Consider the following 12,826-nt stretch of genomic DNA (forward strand, 5'->3'; position numbering starts at 1 on the left):
TTAAGAGAAACTTATCTTTTAAAATATTTTATTTATTTTTTTGACAGAGACACAGCGAGAGAGGGAACACAAGCAGGGAGAGTGGAAGAGGGAGAAGCAGGCTTCCCGCTGAGCAGGGAGCCCAATGCTGGACTCCATCCCAGGACCCTGGGATCATGACCTGAGCTGAGGGCAGACACTTAATAACTGAGCCACCCAGGTGCCCCAAGAGAAACTTATTTTAATGCAGCAATGTGACTGTCATAAGCATTGCAGTTAAGTCAGTCTCAATATTCCAGAAGGCAGCCTACCTGAAGAGAAACAACAATAACAAAAATGTCTGCTTCATATTGAAAGAATCTTTTCTTCTTACCATGAAATAGTAATAGTCATAATAACAGAATAATGTTTTACTCTTTTAGGACTTTAATTTTCGGGAGTGAATAAAACTAGTTTTGGAAGACAAGATGACTACAGCTGCAGAAAGAAAGTACATTAATATTAGAAAAAGATTGGATCAGCTGGGATACCGCCAGACTCTGACAGTGGAGTGTTTACCGTTGGTAGAAAAACTTTTCAGGTAAAGATGAAAATACAGTTCTAAACCTCTGTGATCCTTAATCCCATTTATCTAGCTTCTGTTAAACTTCATGTTACAGTAAAGAAATGGGTAGTTTGTTTGTTTTTTTTAAATCCTTCAGTCCTCTGAAGCTCATCTATTCTTGTATCCTACTCCCATATCATCATTCCAGGACCTCCATGTTGCAAAACTGTAGGGGTCACCTTTCACACTCTACTCTTCAGAGTAGGTGTTTCTGAGAGTCCTCCGTGAATAGAATTACAATTTTTTTTTTTTAAAGATTTTATTTATTTATTTGACAGAGAGAGATCACAAGTAGGCAGAGAAGCAGGCAGAGAGAGATAGAGAGAGGAGGAAGCAGGCTCCCTGCTGAGCAGAGAGCCTGATGCGGGACTCGATCCCAGGACCCTGAGATCATGACCTGAGCCGAATGCAGCGGCTTAACCCACTGAGCCACCCAGGCGCCCCAGAATTACAATTTTTAAATATGATTTTCTTACATGATGGGGTGTTCAATGTCTGCCTCTCTAGTCTTTAATTTCTATGATTTGATAAAGGTTCTCTCATACGTGGTTGGTCAATACTTTAGCAGTTACGTTTTACTTTAACTGAAAGATTCTGTGTGATTGTTCCTTTCCACTATTTGTTCTTTCCTTGAGACTGGAGCAGGACTGCTTAGGAAGCTTTTGCAGTAGGACTACAAGCTGTGATGATGGTAAGGAGAGAGTGCAGGAGAGAGACTTGGTGGGGATTTTTGGTGTGGTTTTTGTTTTTGTTTTTGTTTTTTATTTTTTGGTTTTTGGTCTTCATTATGGCCTCCAGAATCCTTCATGCTCTAGTTCTAGCTCTGCAATTCAAGGTTGGAGGGTGAAGTATGTTTAACTTTCTGAGAGACTGGCAGACTTTTTTCCATAGTGATCTTATACCCAGCTTCATCTCCCATGTATTTGACCACTTGGAGCTCCCTAAACAGATACACTCCCCACCGGTCTCTCCGCTTGGTCTTTCCATGTGCTGTTCTGTCTGCCTAGGAAGGCCCTCTCACCTCTCCCTCCTGCCCTATGCTTGTTTAGCTCTATGGCCTACAAGATTGTCACGTCTGGTACATATTACCTTCACTACTTACCATCGTTGGAAACTTGTTTTTGTGTTTCCTTTAGAAGGCAAACCCCTTGAGACTAGAGACTGACTTTATCTCTGCTGTATCTAGTACAGGCTGAACACACAGTTGTTAAGTTTATCACATAGTATTATAACTTCTGACAAACTGTCAGTAAGATACAAGTTCGATGATGGTATGTTCTATATTGTGTTTCCTGCTCAGTAAATACTGATGGAATGAATATTCTACTGGTCTATGTTCTAAGAGGCAAGGAATCCATTTTTATTCTTATAAGCTAGCACGTAGCATATAGCGGGTATTCAGTAAATCTTTGCTGAATGTACAGATAAGTTTCGCAGGGTCCATGGGAGCAGGTGACTAACTGGACATGGGGGATGAATGAGAGGAGAGAATAAAAGTTGATTCTATGGGTATGTTTCATGCCTTTTAATCTTGCTTTGAGAAATTTTTGAGCACTTGGTACCTTGAAAGGCTCCTAGTGTTTTTGTTTGTTTTTAGATTTGATCTCACTTTGTGTTAACATTTATGTCTTTTTTGAAATATATTTTTAGTTATTAAAAGGCAATGGAATGTTTCCTTGTATGTACATTTTTTATTCTTCAATTTCAGTGACCTAGTTCATACAACAGAAAGTCTTCGGAAATCAAAATTATCTACTGTGAAAGCTGAAAAAGAAAGTGCCAATTTTGATTTTGTTTTGGAACCATATAAACTTGAAAATGCAAGATTGATCAAGGAGAATAATGAATTATACCTGGAATTAATGAAACTGAGAGAACAATCAGGCCAACACATTAAAGGTAAAATTCTATGATTTTTAAAATACCATATTTTTTGCCCTTTTTGTTTTTTTCTGTAGGAAAAGCTTGTATATAGTATTATGATAGTCTTCTTGCTAACAGTCTTGAAATAATGCAGAATGCATTGAAGAGTTCCCAACAAGGAATATTAATTTGCATTTTATAGCTATTATCATCTTCACTATATGTAGATTAAATTTTTAGAATTAAAATTGCTGTGGAAATACCTACAGCATAGGGAATATAGTCAGTGTTATTGTAATAGCATTGCACAGTGACAGATGATAACTACATATGCATTCTGCACGGCATAACTTACAGAGAAGTTGAATCACTATGTTGTACTCCTGAAATCAATGTAACGTGTCAACTACATTCAGTAAATTTTTTAATTAATAAAAAAATTGCTCTAGGAAATATTAAGTGCTGAAACCAAAGAAATGTCCTTGAAACAATTTTCATTTTTTCCATACTGAAAGTAAGAGGACTAAAGTGAGGTGAAAGCCTTGTATCATTCTGATTCTTTAATACCCTTGTCTTCAAGCTGGAAGATTGAATAGAATGATTTCAGAGGTCCTGGGCAGAGGGTAATTGTATGGCTATCTTATTATAAATTCTTCTTATATCAGTAGAAAGTCCTGTCTGATACCTGGCATGAATTCATAGTCCCTCAGCTACATACCCAGTTTACTGGATTGGATCAAATGCCATGATTTATCTTAAGCCATATAGCAGAAGAAAAATATAATTCCCTTTTTTGCTTAGTGACCCATTTATAGTTTTGTTAACAGTGGTAGAAAAGGTAATAGCCTTTTAGACAAAGGCTTGGGTGAGAATCAGATGGAGCCTTTCAAATTAAAGTGGCTTTCATATTTTGTGACATAGAAGGACTTCATAGATTTCCTGATCTGTAAAATGGTCTTTGAATTTTTTTCATTTTAAGAGTTGAAAGCTACATTGAAGAAGTGTGCACGTGAAACAGCTGATCTGAAATTTCTAAATAACCAATATGTTCATAAACTCAAACTTTTGGAGAAAGAGAGCAAAGCTAAGAATGAACGAATTCAGCAACTTCAAGAAAAGAATTTGCACGCTGTGGTACAAACTCCAGGTAAGTCTGCTCCTTCTCAAAACCAATTATGTACATCTAATCTTTTAGAGATGTTAAAGCTGTTGATTAAAATAAGAGTTTGGATTTTCATGCTTAAACTTCAGTATTTGAAAAGATGATTTTGGGGGTGCCTGGGTGCCTCAGTGGGTTGGGCCGCTGCCTTCGGCTCAGGTCATGATCTCAGGATCCTGGGATCGAGTCCCGCATTGGGCTCTCTGCTCAGCAGGGAGCCTGCTTCCCTCTCTCTCTCTCTGCCTGTCTCTCAGTCTACTTGTGATTTCTCTCTGTCAAATAAATAAATAAAATCTTAAAAAAAAAAAAGATGATTTTGGATTGTCACATAAACTTTTAAATTTATTTCTTAAGACCTATGTATTATTTTATACATGGTCTTCGAGACTTATATAAGAGTAGTTTCTTAGATGCAAGTAGTCTAACTTAACTAACTTAAATACCCAGATTTTTATTTTCTTAATCATTATTTTAAATTCTTTTTAAAATTATTATTATTTTATTCAGTATTTTTTTTTTAGCTTTATCCCCAGTAGTTCTGTAGCAAGAGAAAAGAAATGAAGGGGCATATCCAGAGTTGAGGGTGGTCCAGCCTTAAAGTTGGTGGAAAAGTCTCCAGTACCAGTGACAAGATTGTCAAGATGTCTGAATCATGGGATGAAGATGATGTGTTGAGTGAGGTGTAGGAAAGTGCTGGATTATGATACGAGGTAAAGACTGAGGGATTAAGAGCATGGTGAGGACCAGGAGTGATTTGGTCAGAGTGAAGACTGAGATCAGGAGGGAGTTGGAGATCTAAATGGCAGGAAATAAGATGGAGAAGGGGACTGTGGGCTCAAGGTAAAAAGGATTGAGAAACATGGGAGAAGATCTCAGAAGTAACTGGAAGATGAAGGGGGAAAATGATAATCAGGTTTTCTGAGAGAGGAATGGCGCATTCCAGAGAGATTCAGGGGGTGTAATCTTTAGAATTCAGTGGCCGAATGTGGAAGACGTGGGAAGTAGAGGAATTCCCAGATTTCTGTTTCAAGTGAATGAGCGGGTAGATGATGGTACTATTTTTAAGATAGAGAAGGTGGAAAGCAGAGCAGGAGTTCACTTTTGTATGTGTCGTATGTTACATGCATGGAACACCCACAGTGAGATTTCTAGTATGCAGTGGAATGTGTGGATCAGTCTCTAGATGTGTGGTCCCAGATGGAAATTCTAATTTGGGGGTCATTAGAATATTGTGGGAATTAAAGCTATGGATGTGGTGGGAATTAGCTAGTGAAATTGGGTAAGCTGAGAAGAGAGAACAGACCCTGAGGGGAGGTTGGTATTTTAAAAAAGTAAGAGAAGGAGAAAATGGTTTACCTTGTTTAGGTGTATAACTACAAGCAAATCATTTTTTTTTTTTTTAAGATTTTATTTATTCATTTGACAGACAGAAATCACAAGTAGGCAGAGAGAGAGAGGAGAGGAAGCAGGCTCTTTGCTGAGCAGAGAGCCCGATGGGGGACTCGATCCCAGGACCCTGAGATCATGACCTGAGCTGAAGGCAGTGGCTTAGCCCACTGAGCCACCCAGGCGCCCAAATCATTTAAATACTTTTGATCCAGTTTCTTCATCCTCAAGACAAGAGATACGTGTATACAAAATGTGTCAGGATTCTAATGAAGACACAGTTGTAGATTATGTTTGTTCTTTGTGCAGATAAATTAATTTTTCAAGTGCATGTCTAATCTTGACCAGGTACTGGGAAATATAAATTATCCGTGTAATTTGGATGTATCTGTCCATAAAAAAAATTACTCCTGCTAGTTTTAAGGACAATTAAGTAGGCATGCCCCACTAATTCAGGTTATAGCATCATTTTATATTACAGATGAGATTCATTCATTATATACTAGTTTTGCTACATAAAGTTTCTGTTAATCTGTTCTATAGGCATTGCTAAATAAACATGTTTATTTTAGTTATCACTGCTTTAAGCTTCTCATTTGACAGTTTTCTTCTGGTAATGATTTCTTGAGTTCATAAGAGCAAATAACCACAGGGCATGCTCAACTTTTAATCTTACCAAAGTCTTGTTCCCACTAGATAGTGGATGGGTATATGTACCAAACATGCCAAGAATAAAACTTGTATAACCATGTCTTATTGAGGTTTTCAGGAAGGCATTGTTCAGTTAAAGATCAGGGTGAGAGTCTGTATATAAGGGAGGAGCTATTTTGTCGCTGGGTAATATGAGCTAGAGACACACTTTATAACAAAAAGCCTGACCTTCTGGAATATTTAATTCTAATATTTGTTTCTTTTAAATTCCTTCAAACACACAATTGTGTTTCAGGTGGCAAGAAAAGAAATATTGCTTTCAGGCGCCAACGTATGCAGATTGACGAACCAGTCCCTCCCTCCGAAGTCCGTTCATATCCAGTTCCGCAGCCCGATGACCCTTACATTGCAGACCTCCTACAGGTGGCTGATAACAGGTGCATTAAACAATATTGAGTTGCTTTCAGTTAATCACTTGATTAACTCTAAGTCTCTTGCTGCTGGGGCTCCAGTCTGCTATTGTATCTCCAGGGCCTAGAACAGAACTTCGTGTGAGCACTCAGGAAGTACTTTCTGAATGTATCCTGAGTACAGACTGTTTTTACTGGTTTTGAAACTTTGATCTCACATAGTTCATAAATGTGATGTTTCTGTCCCTACTTACTGTAAAATAATTTAGTGCCATCTCGAATCCATTTTAGTAGAGTTGCTTTATTAGTTAGTTTGGTCACCCAGTTCATCTTTTTGCAGGACTCTTCTCACTTCAGATATGTCAAATGCCAGTGAACATGAGTAGATTTGTAACTGGCTTTGAATTCTTGCTTCATGGTTCTCTAGCTCTTTATGCTTGTTTTTCCTTACACTGGAATCAGATATAAATTCAGTTTTAAATAAAACTTTGTTAATGTCTCTGGGAAAGGCGCTATGTAAGTGTTCTGGGGATGTGAACATGAGATGGTATTGCTACTCTTGAGAAGCTCATATTCTAATAGTAAAGATGACACAAGAAATACACAGAATGCTGTTAAGAAAATTATAAGAGGTTCAAAGGAACAAGAAAACACTCATGACAGCCTCTGTGGTCATAGCTGGAGAAACATTCTAAAATATGTACTATACTAATAGTAAAAATGGTTAGTATGGATAACTTTTTATTTTATGGATTATACAGAGAATATGGAAGAATTTTTCCACATCATTAATCTCGTAACAATCTAAAGGAATATTGATGGAGGTACTGATTAGGATCTCTTGGTTATTCTTACCCGGTATTACATGACTGACTATGTTTATACAGTTATCTGAACTTAGATTGTGAAATATTTTGTGGGGTTGTTTTTTCTGTTAACAATTATAGTCTAGGACTTAGCACTGTGTTAGTATGTGTAAGGAGTTTTTTGGTCTGCATGTTTTGTCATTTTCTGTCTTTAGATTTTTTCCTTAACATCTTTCTTTTCTATCAAACCCTCATAGGTGGCATTAACCTCTTGGTGATCTTGTTTGTTTTCTTTTGCACAGAAACATTGTGTTTGTGTACAGAGTGATTTGTGTGCATGCATATGAGAGCAACTGCATACCTACTTTTCTCCCAAACCTAGCTTAGTGGAAAGTACTGGTTCCAGTAACAGCAGGGACAAGGTGTGCCAGCCTCACTTACTCACTTACTCTAGTTCACAGAAAATCTCTCTTAAAAGATGACCTGGGGGCGCTTTTGGGTGGCTCAGTGGGTTAAAGCCTCTGCCTTTGGCTCAGGTCATGATTTCAGGGTCCTGAGATCGAGACCCACATCGGGCTCTCTGCTCAGCAGGGAGCCTGCTTCCTCTCTCCCTCTCTGCCTACTTGTGATCTCTGTCTGTCAAACAAATAAATAAAATCTTTAAAAAAATAAAAGCAGACCTGGCCTCAGGCTTTATTCTTCCATTATGAAAGTGGTTATGTCATATTTATGTTACTGTTTGGCAAAGTTTGATGTAATACAAATCCATTGGGTAGTTGTAGAATTGAGATAATTTGGACAAATCTTGGTTTTGTTAGAATTAACAAGTTCCAGAAGGGAGTAGGTTTTTGCTGTAGTTATTTGGTAAACTATAGTATTTCTCAATATTTTTCTTCTCTCCAGGATTGCGGGTAGCTCATTAGAAAATATAGGGTCATTTAGGCTGAGAAAACATACTTAAGTTCCACTTTTCACTTCAGAATGTGAATTCTGGGCTAGACCCTCTAGTTTCCTGAACCTAAGAATTGGCAACCGTACCTCAAAGAGTTTTAAGGATCAAAATGCAACAGGAGGCATAATGTATCTGAATTTCAAATTATTTAACACTCAGTTTTTAAAATCTATTCTTGTAGAATTAAATCTCTAAGATGATGTACTCTATTTATGCTGTAGTTTGGAACCCTTTGGTACAGTACTTCATACCTTACTGAGAAATTGAAAATAGAGAATTTACAGGAGAACATATCTAGTTTCAATTCTTGTTTTTATGTCTTTCTTAATGAAAGTATATTGACATTAGTTATAAATGTGTTTCAGAATTCAAGAACTTCAACTGGAAGTCCACCAGTTACAAGAAAAGTTAGCAATGATGGAAAGTGGACTGAGAGATTATACTGAGCAGGTAGGATTTTTATTTACTTCCACAGCAGGGATGCATGGTTGCATTGTTGAAATGGTTATGCTGCGATTGTAAATAAAGTTGGGTTATATTTGGTATTATTGATGCTGAATTTTTACATAGCTTTTATCTTTTCCAATTTGTTAATAGAGATAATAGCTGGAGTGACTTAGATAGCTTTAGAGCCAACAGTCCAGTCCATTATGCATTGAGGCAAATAGTAGTTTTTTAGGATTTCTTTAGGTGAATCATCTATCTTCCCAAATATTGTAATCATATTACTTGTTTTCATCTTGGGAGGTATTTTATTGAAGTGTATTATGCTTTACAGTGGTATCATAAGTAATTGCTTTACTCTTTTGTGGCACCATATTTGTTATGTGTTTTCTCTACAAGAACTAGTAAAAGAGTTTTCTGAAGAAGCAGGGGAATTAATATATGCAGGATTAGATCGTAACCATAGTGAGCTTTGTTCTTTCATACTTTCTGTTGGTACTTGGCTAAATACTGATTCGTATAATTACAGGCTTGCTTTCTTAATATGCGTACTGAAGCTTAAATTGGGTAACATGTTTCTTCATTTTCTGCATACGACTGCATTTTATTGGAGTGATTTGCACATGCAAATATAGATGTAACTTATGTGTTGGTATTACTGTTAAGTTCGTAAAGTACTTAGAAGATATTTGGATAAAAATGCAGTATAAAGGAATCGTGATCATGTTTGCCGCCTCCTGACGGTGCACGGGAGAAGACTGAGGTGCAGACAAGTCAGCTGTAAAAGAATGGGAGCAGGAGGCCACAGTAGAAAAGACGTCAACCGGACATCAACCAAAAAACTTACAGTATAGAGACTGAAAATATCAAATATTCGCAAGTTGAATATTGTTGATATTTTTCAATTTATAATCACAGTTTCATCACATTTTTTTCCAAGTACTTTATGAACATTAGCTGACCAGTCTCTGCTATCTCTGTGAGGTAGTTGAGGTGTTTGGAGAAAATTCCCTGACCATTCTGATTGAAACCATCAGTTTATTATGGTTATCAACTTAGGTGAATCCACTCTGCTGCATGTCTTTTTCTTTTTCACTTGTTTGTTTTGTTTTTCTCAATCTATATTCCAAATTTCGCTGTTCTCCACAAGCTCTTTCCCCAGCCTATAATAAATACCCTCTCAAGATCTCACCTTGTCTCAACTTTGTTTCTACCTTTAAAATCAGTGATGTTCACATGGAGGCTCTACAGACTTAATAGGCAGTGTGGCATTCTTCCTGTTTAAAGCTTAGTCTTTAGGGGCCTGGAGTCCCGCATCGGGCTTTCTGCTCGGCAGGGAGCCTGCTTCCCTTCCTCTCTCTCTGCCTACTTGTGATCTCTCTTTGTCAAATAAATAAATAAAAATCTTTTTAAAAAAAAAGCTTAGTCTTTGTACCTGAGCTCTTCACTCTATTTCCTCGCTGCTCCATTTTTCTGTTTTCTTTTCTAGGTTTTTTTAATTTATTAAACAGAGAGAGAGGGTACAAGCCGGGGAAAGAGGGAGAAGCAGGCTCCCCACTAAGCAGAGAGCCAGACATGGGGCTTGATCCGTGACCCTGGGATCATGACCTGAGCAGAAGGCAGACACCCAACCAAATGAGCCACCCTGGTGTCTTTTTTTGCTTTCATCGATATTCTTTCCTTTTTTTTTTTTTTTAATTTTTTTCCTTCTTTAAAAAACACTTCAATCCACTTTACAACTAGTAATGCTTTTAATCTCCCTAACCGTCCTAGAAAGAGGTGCTATTGTGGTCATAACTAACATCCCCTAAAACGATCTCCTTTAACTACCTCTCCTTGTTGCTGATGCCTGCTCCTCCCTCACGCAGACTTCTCTAAAGAGTCTTACTCTTCTGTCTCCACTTCTTCACCTCCTGCTGTCCTATCACGTTCTGGCATATGTCTCCTTTTACAGAAATTGGTCTAGTTAATGACACCAGTGACATTAATTGCTTGATCCAAAAGGATATTTTTAGACTTTAATTTCTTGACCCCTCTGTAGTATTTGTCATTATTGGTAATTTCTCTTTAAAATGCTTTCATGACTTCATTTTCTTTCAGTTTTCCCTTTTTAAAAAATCTCTTACCATTTTTTCTTTGCTTTCTTCCTCTACCTGTTCCCTTAAATATTACTGTTTTTCAAGATCCTGTTCTCGACCCCTCCCTCTTCCCCTGTACATTTTCTCAGAAGGCCTCATTTACTCTCTTGGTTTAAAATATTCCCTGAGGGGCGCCTGGGTGGCTCAGTGTGTTAAAGCCTCTGCCTTCGGCTCAGGTCATGATCCCAGGGTCCTGGGATCGAGCCCCGCATCGGGCTCTCTGCTCAGCAGGGAGCCTGCTTCCTCCTCTCTGCCTGCCTCTCTGCCTACTTGTAATCTCTGTCTGTCAAATAAATAAATAAAATCTTTAAAAAAATAAAAAAATATATTAAGTAAAATAAAATATTCCCTGAATGTTTATAACTTTTCAGTCTTTCTGGCTCAAATCTCTACAGAACTCCAGACCCATACATACAATTTCATACTGGGCGTTTCTGCTCAGATAAAAGCTCTTTGTACCATATGCCTAGTACTGAACTTGTTATCTTCTACCTCAAATCTGCTTTCCCTCCTATATTCTCTACTTTGCTTGGTAGCATCACCATCTGCCCAAGCCAACATTCTGTAGTCTTTCTAGGTCTCATTCTCTTCCCTTCACTTACCACTCATCAAGTTCTGTCACTTCTAAGTACTATGTAAACTTACTTTTTCTGCTCTCACTTACTCACTGTTGATGCCTTATTCATCTCTCATACATTTCTCCAATAGGCCTCCCGTCGTCTAGTTATATTCTTACTCATCTTTTAGTCCAGAACAGTCTTTCTCCTTAGCAAAGTATTCAGAGCTTATCATAGTTAAATCCTGCCTGATTCTTTAGACCCAACCATAAGTTTCCTTGAACATTACAATCCAGTCTTACTGAGCCATCTCTGCTCCTTCGGTCATACTGTGTGGCTTTATGCTTCTGTGTCACTGCCTGGAACATTCCTCCTTTTTTCTCTTCATAGCATATGAAGAGAAATATACATATCTATTTGATAAAGGCTTCACTAGTTTTCATAGACATATAGATATATCATGGAGAGTAAATCATTTTATTCCCTTAACTGCTTTAGTGCCATATACCTCTTTATTCTACCACTGAACAACACATTATATAGTAATTACTGGCTTACTTGCTAGTTTTCCCTGTAAAACTATGTACCTGAAAGTCAAAGATCGTATTTTATTCTTCATATACCAAGAATTGTGCTTTAGAATTGTTGAGTTGAAGGCTTTGCTTTCGTTTTCAATTTTTTGAAAAAACAAAAACTCCAAAACCCATAGCTATAAAGTGTTTGGGTTTTTCCAAAATCAAGTATGTGAGTATCATGGTTGATAGTGATCTCTGTGATTTTATGTGTGTTGTTTTTTTTTTTTTTTTAAAGATTTTATTTATTTATTTGACAGAGAGATATCACAAGCAGATGGAGAGGCAGGCAGAGAGAGAGAGAGAGAGAGGGAAGCAGGCTCCCTGCTGAGCAGAGAGCCCGACATGGGACTCGATCCCAGGACTCTGAGATCATGACCTGAGCCGAAGGCAGCGGCTTAACCCACTCAGCCACCCAGGCGCCCTTGTTTTCTTTTTTTAAAAGATTTTATTTATTTATTTGATAGAGATCACAAGTAGGCTGAGAGGCAGGCAGAGAGAGAGGAGGAAGCAGGCTCCCTGCTGAGCAGAGAGCCCAATGATGCGGGGCTCGATCCCAGGACTCTTGGGATCATGACCTGAGCCAAAGGCAGAGGCTTTAATCCACTGAGCCACCCAGGCACCCCTGTTGTTTTCTAAATAATAGAAATTAATTAAATTCACCCCAACTTCCAGTCCTTTTCCATACTGAGTTTTCTTAGCAATTCTTTGTATCCTACATCAATTTGTTCATTCTGCATTTACTCAGTGCTAGGCACTGAAGTAGCTCAGACTCAGTTCTAGTGCCCAGCAGTTTCTTTTTATATAAACATTGCCTAATCATGGAGGAGGGAGGAAAAAAGAACAAAAATTAGTTAATTGGGAAGAATTTGTTCAGTAAAAATACTTATGAAAGCTTTGTTGAGGGGCACCTGGGGGTCTCAGACAGTTAAACGGCTGACTTCGGGTCAGGTCGTGATCCCAGGTCCTAGATTCAAGCCCCGCATCGGGCTCTCTGCTCAGTAGAGAGCCTGCTTCTTCCTCTCCCTCTGCCTGCCACTCTGCCTCCTTGTGCTCTCTCTGTCAAATAAATAAATAAGTAAAGTCTATAAAAAAAAGAAAAATCTTTGTTGGCATTCTCATTTTGAAATTTTCTGTGTTTGTTTTTTGCTTGTGTGTATACATTTCATAATATGCTACATTCATGGGTACATATATGAATGTTAATCTCTTAAACACATTGTGAAACATAAGAAAAATGAAAGTATACCCAAATAAGTGTTTATACAATGTTAATTATTTCAGTTCAAAGCAAATTTTTTAAAT

The 12,826-nt window shown here is 37.8% G+C and overlaps 1 protein-coding gene across 3 annotated transcripts in view; it reads left to right on the forward strand.

Moving 5' to 3' along the window:
- The window catches only part of CEP135 (centrosomal protein 135), a 76,853-nt gene that overhangs the window by 3,714 nt on the left and 60,313 nt on the right, over positions 1-12,826 (forward strand). For all 3 annotated transcript variants that reach the window (XM_059384274.1, XM_059384294.1, XM_059384284.1), the window contains exons 2-6: positions 402-559; positions 2,292-2,482; positions 3,426-3,593; positions 5,938-6,079; positions 8,176-8,260. In XM_059384274.1, coding sequence (XP_059240257.1) covers positions 447-559; positions 2,292-2,482; positions 3,426-3,593; positions 5,938-6,079; positions 8,176-8,260 — 699 coding nt within the window. In that variant the 5' untranslated portion in view covers positions 402-446. The remainder of the gene's footprint in view (positions 1-401; positions 560-2,291; positions 2,483-3,425; positions 3,594-5,937; positions 6,080-8,175; positions 8,261-12,826) is intronic.

This window comes from Mustela nigripes, chromosome 1 (assembly GCF_022355385.1).
Source record: "Mustela nigripes isolate SB6536 chromosome 1, MUSNIG.SB6536, whole genome shotgun sequence".
Classification (NCBI taxonomy): domain Eukaryota; kingdom Metazoa; phylum Chordata; class Mammalia; order Carnivora; family Mustelidae; genus Mustela; species Mustela nigripes.